Raw genomic sequence first — 19146 nt, 5'->3', positions numbered from 1 at the left:
TGATAATATCCTTGTAATAATACCTTACACTTACACAGGGACTCCCCTTACACTTTTCTGGGACTCCCCTCCACCATCACCAGTGTGCAGCCCCACCTGGATGATGCTCCAGTCCGCTCCCCACACACCAGCTCTCAGTGGGGAGGAGAGCAGAGTGATGGAGCCAGTTCAGAGATGGGGATTATTAGGAGGCCATGATTGGTGAAGGCCAGGGGGAAATTTGGCCAGGACACCGGGGTAACACCCCTACTCTTTTGATTTTTAATGACCGCAGAGAGTCAGGACCTTGGTTTTATGCATCATCCAAAGGTTTTTTACAGTATAGTGTCCCCGTCACTATACTGGGGCATTAGAACCCACACAGATCGCAGGGTGAGCACCCCCTATTGGTAACACCTCTTCCAGCAGCAGCCTCAGCTTTCCCAGGAGTCTCCCCTCCAGGTACTGACCAGGCTCACACCTGCTGGGCTCCAGTGGGGCTGCCAGCTGAGAACTGCAGAGTGACAAAGCTGCATGCAATAAAGACTAAAGAATGTTTTCTCCAGGCTTCTGTGAATGAAGAGTAGATCGGCTTTAGGGTGAGACCTCCTAGAGTATGATTTTACAAGATCACCTGCAGCCCAGGAAGGGGCAGTAGGTGGCAGAGTCTGCGTGGGCACAGGGTTGAAGAGTAGCAAAGCTTTGCGATGGGTTGCATCAAGGGAGGTCTGATGCACTGAGGATTACCGAACCCTTCTTTGCTGGCCGATGCAGGTGCCACCACGGTCTTGGGTTCCTCTGCGTGTTTTTTTGCCGGGTGACTGCAAGAGGAGGGGCAGGCCATGGGGTTCTCGTTGTCCCCCTGCGCCAGAGTCCAGTTTCGGAGATGGGGGGTCGCGTGGTGCAGCGTGGTCCCTCGCTCTCTTGATTTCCTCGGCTCCCTGGGGGGCACCCCGTGTGCCCTCGCGGCCCCTTTCTCTGTCCGCTGCATGGTGAGAGGGCATCACCGTGTTGGCATAAACCACCTGAAGGCACCACGCCCCATGTGGGTAGCATAGCGTGCTTCCTTGCTCCCATGCAGCCAACAAGACGCTGCAAAGGAGAGAGCCATCTGCTAGAGAACACAAGTTCTCAAATCGTTGAGAGAGGCTGACCGGCATCACGACCCCCCTGGTCGTTCTGAAGGATATCTCCACGGCAAGAAAGAAGCTGCACCCCGAGCGTGCCACGTGTGCAAATTAAATTAATCTGGCTGCTGAGCGCGATTGCATCTGAAGGACTGAGCCATTAAGGCAGGATTTCCTGTGGAAGGTAATTACCGGACGGCTCTTTAATCACTGTCGTGGGAAGGTGGGGAGGAGAGAACTTTTGTTTTTCCAGGTTTTAATGAGAAGGTTCCCCCCACCCCCCACCCCACCCCTCCACCTGATCTGTAGCCCTCTTCTGTTTGGATTCTAGGCCACTAGAGGGCGGTAATAACATGCCAGACCGCCCTGCTCTCCTGCAGCCACCTGTGTGCGTTGTCCGCTGCCGCTGTTCTGGGTTGCGCAGTGCCACACTCCTGAAGGAACCGTTACCGCATTCCTGAGGACTAGCGGAACGTTTGCATGAGGCCGGATATATCCGCCGGGGGGGGGGGAATGGACAGATCTCGTCGGACTCTTCTTTGTGCTCAGTTACGAGCTTGAGCTGCCGCAGCACAGCCACCAGGACAGGGGACCAGGTGCTGCCCGTGTGCTGAGACCGGAGGTTGCGCGCTGTGGCTGCCAGCGCGGCGCTGTCTGTGATGGGCATGCAGGCTGTGCTGCGGCAGGCAGAGGGCCGTCCTCCAAGCGCGTGCGAGCGTGTCAGTGTTCGCAGCTCACTTACAGGAGGAAGTGCCAATTACCGCAGCTCTGATAAGGCCCCTGGGCTCTTGCAGCCCATTAAACCTTGCACTCATCTCAGATGTTTAACCTTGCTGCTGCGCACAGCCTCAGATCCCTGTCTGATACCTAGCCCGCCTTCATTAGTGTGGCAGCCCACTCTCAGCCCCACCACCAGGCTGGCTGTGGCTGTGCTGCATTACGTTAGTCGCAAGCGTTGGCCTTCTTCTCCTTTCTTAATGTCACAGGATCTCTGCTGCCTAACGAGCTGAAAAATCTGGTAGAAATACAGGAGCAGTACTGGGGAGCCATGAAAAGACGTTGCCGTTTTATTTTGCACTGTGGGGAGACGAGGCGTTGCCTGTGGTATGAGGGATCCTACAGGGGGTGGAGTTTTGGGGTCAAATGTGGGTGGGGGGGGGGACTCTGGAGCAGAGGGCGTCTCGTCTCCCAGAGTGAGCGGAGCTGTCTGGAGCTCTAGTCTGACTGCTTGTGTCACCTGTACCTAAGCGGGGTTGATTGCAGCACATGTGAATCCAGCGTGTGCTCGGGAGCAGGGGCTAGGACCTGTGCTCCCTCTCTGTCTCCATGGGCTGCAGGTGAGCGGTGTGTGAACTGCCTGGTCTGTGGCTCATGTTCCCCCCCCTCTCCCCCCCTCCCTCTGGCTCGCTCCAGGTGTTTGCTGCAGCTGGAGAAGGACGGTTTCTCGCTGGAGGCCTTGTACAGGAAGTGCGTTTTCCGGGAGGACGAGCGCGAGATGGTGCTGAAGGCCGTGCAGGCGGTGCAGCCTGACTTCCAGCCCCACGTGCCCACGGACACGAAAGTCTGTTCTTCTCCCCTGGTTCAAGACTTTTACACCAAGGTACCCAAACGTCTCGGCCCCTGTAGCACCCTTAAGAGCCAGCCCCTTAGTTCTGAGCGAGGAGGAGGAAATCCTTCCGAAAACCCAACATGTCCATCTGATCAGCTTCAGTGTCAGTCTTGTTTTAAGGCATCATACATAGATTCACTGCCTGTTAAGATTCAGTGAGGTCTGTACAGTGTGGAACTAAAACGCATTGAGATCCAGGAACAGGAGGCTTTACACAAGGGGTTGTGGGAGTCTGGAGCAAAATTGTGTGCTTGAAGCTGAGACCCTGGTTTCTTTCAAGAAGTGCCTGGATGACATCTTCCGATCAATTAGCTTCTAGCTGCTTCACAGGGATGTTCTCATGTTCCATTCTGTGGAGGTGTGGATGCTGTAATTGGACGTGCTGCATCCCATTTTCACACTGATTCATCAACGTGCCTCTTCTGGGATATTTTTAGCTTTCTGGTTGGCACGAGTGTTTTTTTTTTGGGGGGGGGGGGGTTGGGAGGAAGGTGTAGAAATGACAAACTAGGGAAAAATGGGATCATCTGCCTTCTCTGCCAGCTGGTGCGAGGCTCAGCTGACCCGCACACGGCAGGGGCAGGCGTGAGAGAGATCGGGGACCTGTGAGCTCTCTTCACCTGGGGACCGTGCCACAGCAGTCTTTTCACAAGCAAGCGTGAAAGGTCCCCCATACGTGTGGCAGTAGAAGCAACAGGAGCACTAACAATCAATTAAAAGTGATAGGACAATTCAAAAGTGGTTCAACTACTGTATGTATCTATGCTGTCTCTTTATTTATATGGAGTTGATTGAAGGGGGAACTGCAGTCCCAATTTCTCCGACCGGTTATTAAATCTCGTTAACAAACTAAATACTTCAATGCAATTGAAAAATTGGACAAATTAAATGCATTAAATGTAAGGAATTATTATTATTATTATTATTATTATTATTATTATTATTATTATTATTATTATTATTATTATTAATGAGAACTGCAAATCCTTTTTGTGCAAAAAGATTGAATCCTGGCCAGTCACCACAGTGGCTGGTTAACAGGTGTCCACTGCCATGCTTGTGTATGTGTGTGTGTGTGTGCTCAAATATACTTGCATGACAGGTGTGTGTGTGTGGGGGGGGGGGAGGGGGAGCTTTTTTCTGGCTGTCAGCCAAGCACCTAGTACTTTTAACACTTAGCACCTTGCAGTTAAGCCAGCCAGGTGTGAAAGTAAATAAACCAGATGTCTTTTGCGTTAATTACAGTAACCTCTGGGTTTGCTCGTTTTCCCACAAGCTCTTGTCTCGGCGTCTGGCTCTCATTGCGGTGGCTCAAGACGCTGGGGGCAAGTGCGTCAGGGGCTGGGGTGTGTGTTTGCACACAGGAGTAATTAAACTTGTGAGAGGGACACGGCACACGCAGCAGGGGAAGGGATGTGGGGTCCGTACACATGAACGAAGTTGAAAGGAGCTGTTGCTCCTTTTCTTTTCAAAAGAAATAACTGTCCTAGCCAGCAGCTGTATCACCCTGCAGCTCCCAGCCGGCAGCCCCACTGGAGCCCAGCAGGTGTGGGCCTGGCCAGTACCTGGAGGGGAGACTCCTGGGAAAGCTAAGGCTGCTGCTGGAAGAGGTGTTAGTGGGGCCAGTAGGGGGCGCTCACCCTGCGGTCTATGTGGGTCCTAATGCCCCAGTCCCATCCTTCGGATGAGATCTAAAACCAATGTCACGACTCTCTGTGGTCATTAAAAAATCTCAGGGCATATCTTAAAAAGAGTTGGGGTGTAACCCTCGCTTTTTTCCTTACTCCTTTTCTCCAGGGATTGGTACCAGTTCGAAGTCGTTCTAGTTATAATATCTACTGGTACAAAATATCACCAGCCAGCCCCCTTGTTGACGGGGTGTCTTCTTATATAAATGTTCATAGACGGCAACCCTAGATTTCATAGATACTGGTACACGGAGCGTTTCTCCCAGGGCGTTTCTCGAAAAGAGTAGGGGTGTTACCCCAGTGTCCTGGTCAAATTTCCCCCTGGCCTTTATCCATCATGGCCTCCTAATAATCCCCAGCTATGAACTGGTTTCATCACTCTGCTCTCCTCCCCACTGAGAGCTGGTGTGTGGGGAGCGGACTGGAGCATCATCCAGGTGGGGCTGCACACTAGTGGTGGTGGAGAGGATCCCCATAACCTGTATAGTGCTTTGAGTGGGGTGTGCAGAAAAGTGCTATATAAGTGTGAGGATTTTTTTTTCTTACATCAAAATGCAAGGACTTCATGCACTGATAGAAAAGGAGATTTGAACGTATTGGTAAGACATAAATACTAATACAACTCAACAGCTGACCTGTGGTTTCGATGGCTTGGGTGCTGCTTGTGTAAATGTGAGAGGGGGTTGAAGGGGCTGCCTGTGGAGTCTCCACACTGTGCAGTTTGCTGGGCTCTGCTGGTCAGCCCATTGAACGTGTGAATAAATTCTGCCGCACTAGAAGACCTGGTCCTGTGCTGTGGTAGAGTTCTGCACGGCCAGGCTTTGAGAGGGGGTCTGACATTACTTCTGTGACTGAGTGGACAGTGCCTGAACCAAGTCCAGCAGTTTTTCCAGGTCCGGTGCTCAGTGCAGACCTCCAGCTTAAGCAGAGCCAGGGCCCAGCAGCTGTTCCAGGTCAAGAAAAGATACAGCTTCTTCCTAACTTCCTAACTTCCTCCAGGCGCTGGCTGGGCTGTCCAGCATGAGCCCGGGGGTAACTGAGTTCTTCCCTTACCGTATTGCAGAGGGAGCTGGCTCAGTACCCCAAACTGGACTTCACCCTGGCCGAGCTGAGGGAGAGATTCAGGCGGCAGCTGAGCACAGAGCAGGCCGACATCCTGACCATGGACTCTGTGGAGGCCAGCAAGCCGATCACCGAGCACATGGCCAAAATGGTACCAGTCTGCGACTTCACACTGCTGAGCCTGGCTGGATAAATCTCGCATATGAAGGATGTGTTTGTTAGTCTTTGTTTGATGTTGCAAAGATTTTTATGTAAAAAGTCACTCCATTATTATGGTATTCTGGGAATCTACCACCTGTTTCGACTGTTCAGCAATTATACCTTAATAATGACACGTGTACATTCTGTTTAAACTGGAGATCCAGTTCATTTGAAACGATCATCATGGATTTTGTTATGTATATGTGAGTTTGCATACTCATATATATATGGTAAGTGTTTGGCTGCTCCCTCTGTAGTCCTGAAGCTTGCAGATGGTGACCAACTAAATCCACTCAGGGAAGGAAAATCTGTTGCTCCTCTAATTTCTGCTTTGGCCCCGGTTTTTCTAGAGCATAGTAAAACCCCAAACTGAATTCTCAGGAATTTGTAGGAAGCAGAATTTCCAGTGGTATACCCAGGGAACACGGGGAGACGCCGCATTGACATTTAAATTACGTGCTCTGCGTCTTCCGACTGCATTTTGAAAGTTAAGTACTGCAATGTTCCCTAAAAACCTGAAGCCAGTCTTTAAAAAAAAAAATCAAGCCTGCGGATTCTGAACAGGTCCTCAATCATGTTCAGTGATGGCACTCTGTTTTTCTGTAGTATCCAAGCAAGCTGTTCTCCTGGCCTAGAAAGCAGGCCGGACGGAGACAGCCGCGGCCCACTTTTAAAAAGAGAGGGGGGTCTCTTCTTTCTCTCCCCTCTCCCCTCCCATCTCTGTGCTTTGCCGAGTGTGAGTTGCCTACCACCCTTGTTGCCTGGTCTACACGAAACCCCTGCCAATCCAGTTGCAAACGAATTCTTTTAAAAAAAATGGGTAATGATAATAAATAGCTTTTATTTATGAAGCACCAAGGATGCTGCACATTATTAATAAAGAAAAGTACCATAATAAAATCCACCAATAAAAAAACCGAAGAGCACACAGTTTTTTACAAATTGACTGTAGTCAATCAGACACAGACCTTGGTAAAAAAGGTATGTTTTAAGTTTAGATTTGAAGAGAGTTACAGACGTTCTCTCTCAAGTCTTAGGATGGTCATTCCACAACACTGGGACAGCGACTGAAATGGCACGGTCGTCAACAGTCTGTGATTTAGCCCTGGGGACAGTGAGCAGAGGACCGGCCTCCACTGCACAGAGCCTGTGGTGGGGGAGTGTACACACGGAGGAGTTCAGAGATGTATGATAGAACCAGATTTAGAGCCTTGAAAGTCAGCAGCAAGATCTTGTATTGAAAACGTGACTTCCTAGGCAACCAGTGTTGAAACTTAAGTGTAGGAGTGATAGGCTGCCAGCGTCTGGCTTGAGTAAATTGTCTAGCTGCAGGGTTTTGAACATATCGCAACAAAGAATGCATAAATTTGCACGTATATATTTTCTGCAAGTGGCTTAAACAAGCACTGGGGGGTGAAGGAACCAAGAGATTTGAGCCTGAAGTGTCTGTTCGTCTAGCAAGGCTTTATTGTATGCATACAAGGAGCAACACATTTCAGGCTTACTGTTGTATTGCTAAGAGGGGTTTACACAGCTTATATACACTTTTCTCTCCACCTTCCTCCCTCCTGTCTTTGAGGTAGCTGTCTCAAGAGACTTCGGGACTCAGAAAGCACTTAAAACATTCCTTTCTTATCAGGAGTTTAATATAAACATTCCCCATCAGGGAGTTGAGTACAGAAGATGGGGGTTCAGTACATGGATTGAGAAGCATCTGTGCCCAAGCAAGCGTGAAGGTCCGAGTTTAGCATGTGAATTCAGCAGTTCACAGCTCCTACCACTATATGGGTACAGAGTTACATACAGATTCTGCTAGCAGACTCCATCAGGGGGGTGTAAAGGGCAATAGAGCCTGCAACCGAAAGTCATCCAGGGATGGTGTTTATACTGTCTCTCCCTGGCTGTTTCAGAGGGACCTGCTGGGGCTTCTGCGCACTCACTGGCACAAGGCCTTGCTCCAGTCCCTGCGGGAGAGCAAGGTGCTGCTGGCCAACAGCGGGCAGAAGAGCTGGAAGATGAACCTGTACCCTTACCTGTGCCTGCTGGACGACCGCGAGTACGTGGACATCATGCTGCAGGTGAGAGATGGGCAGATGGGGGGTGTGGATGTCATTTATCCCGTAGTCGTGCTCTTTGGCTTTTCAGCAAAGGCAGCTCTTTGTGGGGTGCCTGCCAGGTGAATTCCACCTCCCTTCCCAGTGCTGGTTTTTGGATCCTCAGGAACGCGTTGCTCGTTACCCGGCGTTTGTCGCTAACAGAACGGCTTCCTCCCTCCTCAGAGTGTGTGCAGCCTGCAGCCCAGCGGAGAATCCCTGCTGATCCTGGCCAGGGACCTGGGCAACCGGGTGTACAACAAGTACTGCATCAGGAGGAAGGCCCAGAGCCTCATGCTGGAAAAGCTGGCCGCCATCTACAACCGATACGCTGAGCTGCTGGCGAAGGACACTGAGGTATCGCCCTCTGTCTCCGTCCGCAAGCTGGTGGAGGCACTGAAGACCTGCGGCAGTCACCGTCAGTTTCCTGGTCCTGGGGGAGCCCTGTGTCTGCAGGACAGTTCTTTCCAACTGGGCCCTTAATCACCAGTGCTAATTAATGCCTGTAATTGATCTGCTAAACTGCTGGTTTAGACTTTTTCTGCACTCGGGTCTTGCTTTCACAAATGACCTAGTTAAAGTGCGTTTCCAGCAGCTTCAGCAAAAAACTTTGGGCAATGTCTCCTCAAGTTGCCCATGAGGAATTTGCTCCCTTATTTCTGACTCAGTAGCTCTTGCTCTTCACAGTCAGTCTGGGAAGCAACACAGTGGGAGGGGACAGTGTGTTCAATAAGTGCACTGTGAGTGCGAGTGAGTGTTTTTCCTTCTGCGCTGGTGGAAGTGTTTGTTTCAGCTTGCACGCTTGAATGAGGACGGTCCTGGAACTCGCTAATTAGCACAGGGTTCACGCTAATTACACATCGCATTCATCTTTTTTAAGAGCTGAAAGCAAGTCTGAATAAAAGCCTCAGATGGAAAATTCAAGTAAATTAGCCTGTGGCTCAGAGCTCAGCTGGAGAAAAACCAGAGATAAAGCAGAGTTGAAAACATTTGGAAAAACTTAGTTGCTCCCATTCTCCAGCAATACCTTACAAGACTCCTGGGTCAACAGAGCTACTTCATTCTGGTACAAGGAGTTCAGAACAGGGCTTACCCAGGACCAGGATGGAGACCCCCTGAACCGTAGGGTCCATTCGGACTCCAGCGGCATGGCTCTCCACCAATCAGATTGCCGCAGCAGGGGCTGAATCTTTCTGCCTTGTCCCCCTGCCCCCCTGCCCCCCTCATGGGTAGCTCTGTTAACACTGCTGCCTCACAGTAACAGGGTTTAAACCCAGCTCCAGGCACCCACAAGCAAGGTATCTGCATGTGTGCAAGTTGGCTATTTGCTGGGAGCTCTGCTTTCCTCCTGCCTCTCAAAGGCATGCAGTTTTAGATTTGATTGGCTGCTCTAATTTGTCGATTTTTTTGTCGGTGTGGCAAGTTTAGCTGTTCCCAGGCTGACAGGTGTTGGACGTGATGAAACCCGAACATGATAGGAAGGTTTGCCTCCTCTCATTTGTGGCCTTTCTGTCTGCGTCTCCCCCAGTCCAGCAAGGTCCTGCCGCGGGAGCGGTGGGCGGAGCTGGAGGCGGAGCTTGCCTCCGGCCCCTCCCTGCTGGGCGACAGCGCGCAGTGGCCGCACATCCTGGTGGTGCAGCTGGGCACGCACCTGGTGGGTCTCATGATCTCGGAGCTAATGGTGCACGCCAACATCCTGAACCCCGCGCTGGAGAAGAAGCTGATCCCAGTTCTGTATCACATGTACACCTTTCGCAGCAACCGACAGGTAAAAACCCACTAACCCACCCCTTCGCAAACGAAGTGTAACGTGCTACGGCTTCAAGTAGTATAAACCGCATTCAATGTCTGGAAGATAAACTCGAGAGCAGGCTGGAGTCAGGTGCGTGCTGTGAGAGCAAGCAGGATGCTGTGAGCAGAGAGCACAGTGTGCGCAGCAAGCAGGGAGACGCAGGCACACAGTCCAAACAGGTCAAAAACCAAAACGGGTGAGGTTCAAAGCCAGGCAGAGATGAGAAGCACAAAGGGAAATCCACAAACAGTCAAGGGAAACGAGCAGAGTTGGTAGACTAGGAGACAGAGTACAAAGCACAAGAGGACACTCTAATGAAAAGAGTCAGGGCGAGGGTCTAGAATCCAGGAAACAAACAGCAACCTCTATGAAAGAGCTCCTCAGCACTGCCAGATCACAGTAGCTTGAACCACCTGAGGCAGACATAGTAGTAAATTGCCTCCAGGTGGTACAGGACTCATGTCAAATTACTATCCACTAATACAAGGGGGAATGGCAGCATTGCAGCGTCAGATCATGTATGTGGCCTTTGTCCTGTGTAGCAGGCAGCAGAGAGGTAGCTCCTGACTGTGATCACATTCTGTCTGAAAACAACACCTTCCCCTTTGCAAAATGTAGTTTGTTTTTATTCCTTGATCTCAGTGTGGGCTTCTTCTTTATCCTCTTCCAGCAGACGCATCGTCTGATGGCTTCTGGACACAGTAATAATGAGAGTAATGTGCCTTTAACTAAGCACCCCGTCTCTTCTGCACTAGAGTGCCTCTCTCCCGCTGCCTCTACAGCACTTTTCATATGAGCTCTTCATGCCAGCTTATGCCCATATGAATTATAGAAAAGCTGTCTTGCAAGGATCGATGGTGCAGTTTGTCAGGAGTAATGGCTTTGGAATTAATCCCTTTTTTACCGTGTTCTTAATTGGCTGTGTGATTTACAGCCTTGAGCACAGTCAAAGGCCTCCTCTGTCTAGAAGGTGCTTCTGCGTTGTTTTTTTGGGGTCTCCTCGGAATCTCGTTGTTTTCACAGGACAGCGACACCCCCCTCCAGCACTGTGCTGCGTATTTAAGGACCCTTATTGTTCAGGGTCCACCCCCCCTCGCCCCTCCCACACACCACGCCAAGGAGTTTCTGCCGATGACCGTAGCGGCAGCCCCCTGTATAGAAGCTGATAACTATGTTATCCTCAAGAAATGTCACTTTATTCCAGATCCACTTTAAACCAGAGGCCTTAATCCAGGAATCTCTTATGACTTCCAGGCGTGCTCTCTTTGTCCTCTCCCATGTCCAGGAGAGTGTGCCGATCCCGTAGCTTTTACAGGTTGGATTAAAGTTAATAGAATGAACCAGAACTCAATAGAAGTGCCGTTATGCTCTGCTTTAATGAAAAGGATCCTCGCTTGAACGTATCCTTGATTATCTTATTAATTTGCATAATCACTTGAGTTTCCTGGTGTTTCAGACATATGGGAAGTGAAATTGCCCCTGTAGTAACGTGAAATGCACAGTTCCTCTTGTCTGCCATGCTAGTGTAGAAAAGTAACCTTTTTTTGTGTTTTTAGCTGGGTCTGGATCTTTCTGACCACAGGGGGTGGTCAGTAGCAACAGAAGACAAAATGATTTTAATTTCAGCAAACTCTAGTTCAAAATCCTGTGAGATTTTACATGCAAAGGCCAGATGAGATCCTTAAATGAATAGTCTTCCAGTAAGTAAGTAAACAAGTGTACTGAATGTCCAGTTTGTTCCTTCTCCTTTGCCTTAGGTTGGGTTTATAAAGCCCCATCCAATTCTGACACAAATCATGTCTGAAGCCATGGAGACCAAGCTGACCTTTGACTCCTATGTGATGCCCATGCTGTGCCCGCCAGTGCCATGGACCTCACCACGGTTCGGTGGCTACATCCTGACTCCCACCAAGCTGATGCGCTCAGTGGAAGGAGCGATCCAGCACCAGCTGCTCCTGGAGAAGGGTCCGGAGCAGGACCTGTACGCCGTGCTGGACTCCCTCAACCAGCTGGGCAACTGTGCCTGGAAGATCAACCAGCCCCTCCTGGACATCATCATCTCCATCTTCAACGACAAGGGCTGCGACAAACTGGACATCCCCCCGCCCATGTCCGAGGCGCCCGAGGTGCCCCACTTCAACCCGCGGGAGCACACCTATTCCGAGGAGGAGAAGGCGTCCCTGAAGAAGGAGGTGGCCAAGTGCAAGAAGAAAGCGGCGGAGATGCACAGCCTGCGCATGGACGCCCTCTACAAGCTCTCCATCGCCAACCACGTGCGCGATGAGGTCTTCTGGTTCCCCCACAACATGGACTTCCGCGGGCGCACCTACCCCTGCCCGCCGTACTTCAACCACCTGGGCAGTGACGTCACCCGTGCCGTCCTGCTGTTCGCCGAGGGCAAGCCCCTGGGGCCGCACGGCCTGGACTGGCTCAAGATCCACCTGGTCAACCTCACCGGGCTCAAGAAGCGCAGCTCCCTCCAGGGGAGGCTGCAGTTCGCCAACAGCATCATGGACAGCATCCTGGACTCGGCAGACAGCCCCCTGACTGTGAGTGTTGGCCCTTTCTGCAATCTCGAGCTTGACGTGATCCGAGTGTTGGCCCTTTCTGCAATCTCGAGCTTGACGTGATCCGAGTGTTGGCCCTTTCTGCAGTCTTGAGCTTGACGTGATCCGAGTGTTGGCCCTTTCTGCAGTCTCGAGCTTGACGTGATCCGAGTGTTGGCCCTTTCTGCAGTCTCGAGCTTGACGTGATCCCTGTGTTGGCCCTTTCTGCAGTCTCGAGCTTGACGTGATCCCTGTGTTGGCCCTTTCTGCAGTCTCGAGCTTGACGTGATCCGAGTGTTGGCCCTTTCTGCCGTCTCGAGCTTGACGTGATCCGAGTGCGACCCGGAAGGGTGCTGGGTTTTCTGCCTGCAGGGCAGTGCCGTGGTGACGTCTGATTCTGTGATCTGTCGCTGTAGGGGGAGAAGTGGTGGACAGAAGCAGATGAACCCTGGCAGGCCCTTGCATGCTGCATGGAGATCGCCAATGCCTCGCGCTCACCGGACCACACACAGTACATCTCCCACTTCCCAGTGCATCAGGTGAGACCTGTGTGACGCCTTCGTCTCCATTTCTACCTCGGCTTCTGTTACCTTCTGCCTGAAGGCACGTCACACTTGCAGCGGAATCAGGAATCAGCGGAATCAGGAATTTAGAAACACATCTAAAAATAATGACAGAGAAACACAACATCATGCCTGAAGGAGGCTCTACTGCCGAAACACTGTGCTTCCTTCTGTTTCTTCAGAGGGGAATTAACCTTTACTTGTTCCTTTGCAGCCAACGCACACGTTGACGCAGCTCCCCACTTGAACATCTAAAAAAAGTTATTAATAGAAGGCAGACATGAAATATCATCATGTAATCTGGAAGGAATCCAGTGCCTGTCTGTGTCCCTTAATCTGTCTCTACTTGTATGTAACTGGTTATGGCTCAAGCAGCTGTATATATATTTGAGCAAAAAAACACAAACTAAAAAAACAGGCAGTGGCAGTTTAAGGTAATCGGTGATTTCCATTTGCCTGCTACTGACACCTCTGTTCCAGACCCAAAGCCTGCTCTCAGTGCCTCTCAATCTGACAAAGATATCCCATATGGGCTAGTCTGCTCTGAGCTCCTACAGGTGATGAAAGTAAACCCGTGTTGTAACGGATGCTCCATCCTTGGTCTTTCCTTCGCCTTCTGAGCTGCTCTTAGCTGTGAGTGTCACTGCTGGCAGTGAGACGGGCAGTTTGCAGTTGTAAAGGTTTGTGTGCGCCCAGTCCAGCATCCAGTGTCTCCGTTCACTGCATCCTCAAGCTAGGAGTTCTGCTGAACGGTACCTTGCCTGAGAAATTTAGGATCTCCAGTTGTTTTGTATTGTATATCCACCCGGTTTGGACTGGCCCTATTGCGAGGTTCTGTCACAGCTCACGACAACGATCTTTCCGTGTTCCGACCCGTTGTGAGATCTGGATCTCTCTCCCTCTCCCAGGATGGCTCGTGTAACGGCCTGCAGCACTATGCCGCCCTGGGGCGCGACGTGATTGGCGCCACCTCCGTCAACCTGATGCCGTGCGAGGTGCCCCAGGACGTGTACAGTGGCGTGGCGCAGCAGGTCAGCGGGTGGGCCTGGGGACGGGGGGTCCGGACTTTTTGCAGGGGAGCGCGAGACAGTGGCGTGTCTGCAGCGTCTCAATCATATTCATGAAACATTCACCACCACCTTGAGCCTGAAACAAATGATATATTGTCCTGTACTGACAAACAGTTAGAACAATCAGTGAAGCTGTCTAGTGCCACCTAATTTAATGACCCTAAGCTCTCTGCTTTGGATTTTATGACAATGGATGTGACGGATTTATCCAGGGAGGGGAAACGTTTTGTGAATAAAGGTGCCCTCTCTCTGCTGTCCCCCCCCGGTACCCTCTGCTGGCAGGTGGAGGAGTTCCGCGCGCGGGATGCCCAGAGGGGGCTGAAGATCGCCCAGGTGCTGGATGGCTTCATCAGCCGCAAGGTGGTGAAGCAGACGGTGATGACGGTGGTGTACGGCGTGACGCGGTACGGCGGCCGGCTGCAGATCGAGAAGAGGCTGAAGGAGATCGAAAACTTCCCCAAGGTACCAAGGGGGAATACAGCCACAGCACCGATCTCTGGTGACGGGCCACAACCCTGTACAGGGTCATCTCGGGTTAATTACTAATCGCATTTATAGAACGCCTTCATCCAGTTCAGAATATTTCACTCAACCTTCCCCCCACTGGAGTGCATCTCCCACCTGTGCGACACACAGCAGCCATTCTGCACCAGCAGCAGTTCAGGGGAAGGAGTGAGAAACTGGATCAGTTCTAATGAGGGGGAAGATTGGGTAGACAAGCCCGGAGTGGAATTTGGACAGCAAATAGAGGTTAGAAAGGCATCCCTAATTGTCCTACGAACAGCTGTGGGATTTTTAACAACAAAGCAGTCAGGACCTTGATTTAATGTCCAAAAGATGACATTGATATGCAAGATCTCCCTTAATTAGTGGGTTGACGCACTGATTCTTCCAGTCCAGCTGTTCCCTCTTGCGCCCCCTGCTGGGCGGGAGCTGACCCTGTCTTGTGATTTGCAGGAGTACGTGTGGGATGCCTCTCATTACCTGGTGCACCAGGTCTTCACCAGCCTGAAGGAGATGTTCACTGGAACCAGGGAAATCCAGGTTAGACCCCGACTGATGCTGCCAACCTTTGAAACAGCACTTTCATGGAGGAGGAGGAGCAAAGGATCTGAGGCATGGGGCCCAAGTAATGTGAATCCAGTAAAACTTTGCATCAAGTTAATCAAATTCCACCACTGCGGGCGCTAAGACAGATTGTTTTTCCATCTGAAGTTTCTTTAAGGGGAGTTTGAAATAGCCACTTATCCAGAATTGCTTATTCCAAACATTTTGTTGTTTTTTTTATCTGTTCTATTCATGGTACATAAGGAAGAATCACAGGTTTGTCTGGGGAAAAAAGGCCCCAGTATTGTCCAAGATAAATATATTACGTTTCTAAAATTGCCTTTGAAAGATGGCTTCCTAAGAACACATATAACAGAATTGGGTTGAACAATTTATTGGAGGTTGCGGCACAGGAGAAACGCTGTGCTCTGCGGCTCGGTGCTCGCAGTTTCCAAAAGGAGGAAAAGTGTTTCTGAGTGGAGGGACGTGCGTCTCCTTTGATTGATTGGCGCCGATCGCCTGGCTCTCTTCCTGACGGGGCCGCCCCCTGCCGATCCTGCCATCGCGTCTCCCTTCCTCTTTCCCCCCAAAAAGTTAACTTTAAGTGGGTCAGTACACACCGAGAGACGCCGGGCGTTTTGGGAGGGTTGGAGATGGAGCTAGTTAGACGATAAATCACCCCCCCCCCCTCCCCCTGGCCCCTCCCCACCCTGTCGCACCTTCGAGTGAGGGAGATAAAGCGAGGGCAGCAGGTGGGGTGTCAGAGTGATGAATGGGCCCGAGCTGTGTGGGGAAATTCGAGGAATTTGTCTTAACACGGTGCAGAGCAAGGAGAGACCGTGGGTCTCTAATCGGGTTTTCCCTTCCAGGCATTGCCAGGTCTGGGAGCCCCTGTGCGCGGCCTCCAGACCCGAACCGAAATAAATGACCTCCAGGCCCAATTATTCTTCATTCAGCAGCCCTTCGCTGCGGCACATGCTGGCGGGTTTGGTATCGGCATTCGGCCCTGAAGCTGTATCTCATCAGCTCACTTTACAGGGGCGGAACAGAAGGGCAGCTCAAAATCCGTAAGGGATCGGGCGGCTTTGCGGCAGGCGGATTGGAAAGAGTGCATAGCCCTTTGATCCGTTTGGGGTTTTTGGAGCTCCAAGCCGTTGTGGAAAACTGCACAAACTGGCGATGTCCGATCACCGTTTTGCTCAAGCAGGCGACCAGGGTGCGCTCTCCAGAACCCGCCAGCGTCTTGCATATAAGAAGCTCCCGCTTACAGAGCCTGATGTGCCAAGCAGCTGGGCATTAGGAGTTTGCACTCCATGTCTGCACACTAGCAATGTGCATTGGTGATGTGATGTAATGTGAAGTAAAAATAAAACTGTAGCTGTATCTCACGTCCTGAACTTGGGCACCTCCTCCTCCTGCAGGACTGGCTCACGGAGAGCGCCAGGCTCATCGCCAAATCGGGCAGCTCCGTGGAGTGGGTGACGCCCCTGGGCCTGCCCATAGTGCAGCCGTATCATCGTACCAAGAACACCGTGGTGAGTAGGACTGCCCGGCCCTGCCGCGGCCTCTGCTCGTGAACACAGCAGACAGAAATGGAACGAGAATAAAAGTCCGCTCTGCTCTCACGGGTCTCACTGCTTGAAGTGACCCCGTCACCTTTGTGCCCCCTATTGCTAGCTGTTTGTCGGCTCCCTCTTGGAAGTTATATCCCCCGTGCATGGTTGTACCTTTCCTGTCGGGGTGTGTGAAAATGCAGACAAGCATTGAAACGTCTAACCAGCCGGTAGTTTTGTGAAAAAGAGGAGGCTAGTATCCGTCTGCTCGTGGTTTTTCCACGTGTGGTGGCCAGGAGCAGGCCTGCCCTCCTGCTGCATGTTGGGGGGCGTGGCAGGGACAGGGCAGCACGATGCCTGCACCGCCATTAGAAGCCTTTGTGGTTTTCTTCTGACCTTAATTAGAAACCTTGCGCTTCTCTATAAAGGTCAGGTCCTGCTGGAAGTGAATCAAGGGCCGTCCTTAACAGCAGATTTGCGATTATTTCTGAATCTTTTTGCATATCATCAGGATTTAAACAAGGCCCTCTGTGCATTCCTTATTCTCAATTTGGCTTTGACATATTGTGGTGCTCTGTGTTGATCTGCATTTGCACAACCAGATGACAATTATGGGACTAAAGCAGTTAGATGTCTTGATCAGGGGAGAAAACGACATTTTCAAAATAGCTCGATCGACCTTAAAGAATTAGATTGAATGTGAAAAGGAATAGATATCCAGCATGTTTGTCTGTGTTTATATCTATGAAAAGCTGGGTGTCTGAATATTAACCTATAGCCCTCTTCAGTAATATTGACACTCCCCCTGGCGAAGAGCTTTCTTGAATGTGAAATGGAGACAAAGCAGGCAAAATGAATTAGCTGCCATTGTCTCCTCTCCACTTCTTCATTCTGGTCCGGTCCTGAGCCACAGAAGCGTCCCTCTCTGGCGCGATCTCTGCCTGCGAGTCTGTCATCAGCGCAGCAGCAGGGTCGAGAGCAGAGGAGCAGCTTGACGTGTCTCACTCATGGCGTCACTGCACAGCGGATCCGCGGAGAGCGCAAATGCTCCTGTTCTTGTTTATGATAGGTGCTGCAGGGTAACGGCTGTGCAAGCGGATATCCTGACAGCCACCGTTGTTTTTAATGAGTGGCTGTCTGACAGCCGCGTTCTTGCAGAAGATGTTCAGGATGCTAGAGCAGGAGGTGGCTTATTGAGATGGGGCAGAGGGACCCTGGACTTTTTGGGGGTTTTGGGATGAGCCCCAGTGGGGTGCAGTGGGGTGTGTGAGCAGGATGAGCCCCAGTGGGGTGCAGTGGGGTGTGTGAGCAGGATGAGCCCCAGTGGGGTGCAGTGGGGTGTGTGAGCAGGTTGAGCCCCAGTGGGGTGTGTGAGCAGGATGAGCCCCAGTGGGGTGCAGTGTGTGAGCAGGTTGAGCCCCAGTGGGGTGCAGTGTGTGAGTAGGTTGAGCCCCAGTGGGGTGTAGTGTGGTGTGTGAGCAGGATGAGCCCCAGTGGGGTGCAGTGTGTGAGTAGGATGAGCCCCAGTGGGGTGCAGTGTGTGAGCAGGATGAGCCCCAGTGGGGTGCAGTGTGGTGTGTGAGCAGGTTGAGCCCCAGTGGGGTGCAGTGTGGTGTGTGAGCGGGATGAGCCCCAGTGGGGTGCAGTGTGAGCAGGTTGAGCCCCAGTGGGGTGCAGTGTGGTGTGTGAGCAGGATGAGCCCCAGTGGGGTGCAGTGTGGTGTGTGAGCAGGTTGAGCCCCAGTGGGGTGCAGTGTGTGAGCAGGATGAGCCCCAGTGGGGTGCAGTGTGTGAGCAGGATGAGCCCCAGTGGGGTGCAGTGTGGTGTGTGAGCAGGTTGAGCCCCAGTGGGGTGCAGTGTGTGAGCAGGATGAGCCCCAGTGGGGTGCAGTGTGTGAGCAGGATGAGCCCCAGTGGGGTGCAGTGTGAGCGGGATGAGCCCCAGTGGGGTGCAGTGTGGTGTGTGAGTAGGATGAGCCCCAGTGGGGTGCAGTGTGTGAGTAGGATGAGCCCCAGTGGGGTGCAGTGTGTGAGCAGGATGAGCCCCAGTGGGGTGCAGTGTGTGAGCAGGATGAGCCCCAGTGGGGTGCAGTGTGGTGTGTGAGCAGGTTGAGCCCCAGTGGGGTGCAGTGTGTGAGCAGGATGAGCCCCAGTGGGGTGCAGTGTGGTGTGTGAGCAGGTTGAGCCCCAGTGGGGTGCAGTGTGTGAGCAGGTTGAGCCCCAGTGGGGTGCAGTGTGAGCGGGATGAGCCCCAGTGGGGTGCAGTGTGTGAGCACGATGAGCCCCAGTGGGGTGCAGTGTGTGAGCACGATGAGCCCCAGTGGGGTGCAGTGTGAGCAGGTTGAGCCCCACTTTTTTACCATTAATGGTTACTCACTGGATTGAAGCAGGGAGAGGAAAAGGAGATGATGAACAATCCTCAAAAGAAATTAGCATCCCATAATCATAAAACTCCCTATTCCGGCTGACAGGGAAAAGGAAATTACACCAGAGACAACAGACCACAGACACATGTCAGTAAGCCGAGAAAATGTGATTTTCACCGCGCTAATCTGATTAGGGCTCACCCTTGTGAGGGAGAAATTATTTCATCAGTTCAGATGGAGTGGAGTCGGAATAAATGAAGACGGAAATGGGCCGAGGACAGAAGGATTTGGGAGTGGGGGCTTTGTTTCTCTGACTGGTGCAAGGAGCCCTGGTGGGGCACTGCTTTCGGAGTCGGAATTCAGTTTCCCTAGAGGTACCAATCATATCCTAAACCCACAGCGTTGGTCCAGTTGTTTCTATAACGTACCCATCACACCCGGACTCTCCAGC

General features: G+C 51.8%; 1 protein-coding gene across 1 annotated transcript in view; it reads left to right on the top strand.

The window, feature by feature from the left end:
• polrmt (polymerase (RNA) mitochondrial (DNA directed)) overlaps positions 1 to 19146 on the top strand; it is a 48778-nt gene that overhangs the window by 13472 nt on the left and 16160 nt on the right. Inside the window, exons 5-15 of the mRNA XM_069185976.1 lie at positions 2520 to 2706; positions 5467 to 5616; positions 7577 to 7744; positions 7946 to 8116; positions 9288 to 9527; positions 11309 to 12100; positions 12514 to 12636; positions 13569 to 13691; positions 14013 to 14192; positions 14688 to 14774; positions 16199 to 16312. Of these exons, the coding sequence (XP_069042077.1) occupies positions 2520 to 2706; positions 5467 to 5616; positions 7577 to 7744; positions 7946 to 8116; positions 9288 to 9527; positions 11309 to 12100; positions 12514 to 12636; positions 13569 to 13691; positions 14013 to 14192; positions 14688 to 14774; positions 16199 to 16312 (2335 nt within the window). The remainder of the gene's footprint in view (positions 1 to 2519; positions 2707 to 5466; positions 5617 to 7576; positions 7745 to 7945; positions 8117 to 9287; positions 9528 to 11308; positions 12101 to 12513; positions 12637 to 13568; positions 13692 to 14012; positions 14193 to 14687; positions 14775 to 16198; positions 16313 to 19146) is intronic.

The sequence above is a fragment of the Lepisosteus oculatus genome, chromosome 29 (genome assembly GCF_040954835.1).
Source record: "Lepisosteus oculatus isolate fLepOcu1 chromosome 29, fLepOcu1.hap2, whole genome shotgun sequence".
Taxonomy (NCBI): domain Eukaryota; kingdom Metazoa; phylum Chordata; class Actinopteri; order Semionotiformes; family Lepisosteidae; genus Lepisosteus; species Lepisosteus oculatus.
Note: the sequence above shows the minus strand (reverse complement) of the source record. Positions and strands in the feature narration are given on the sequence as shown.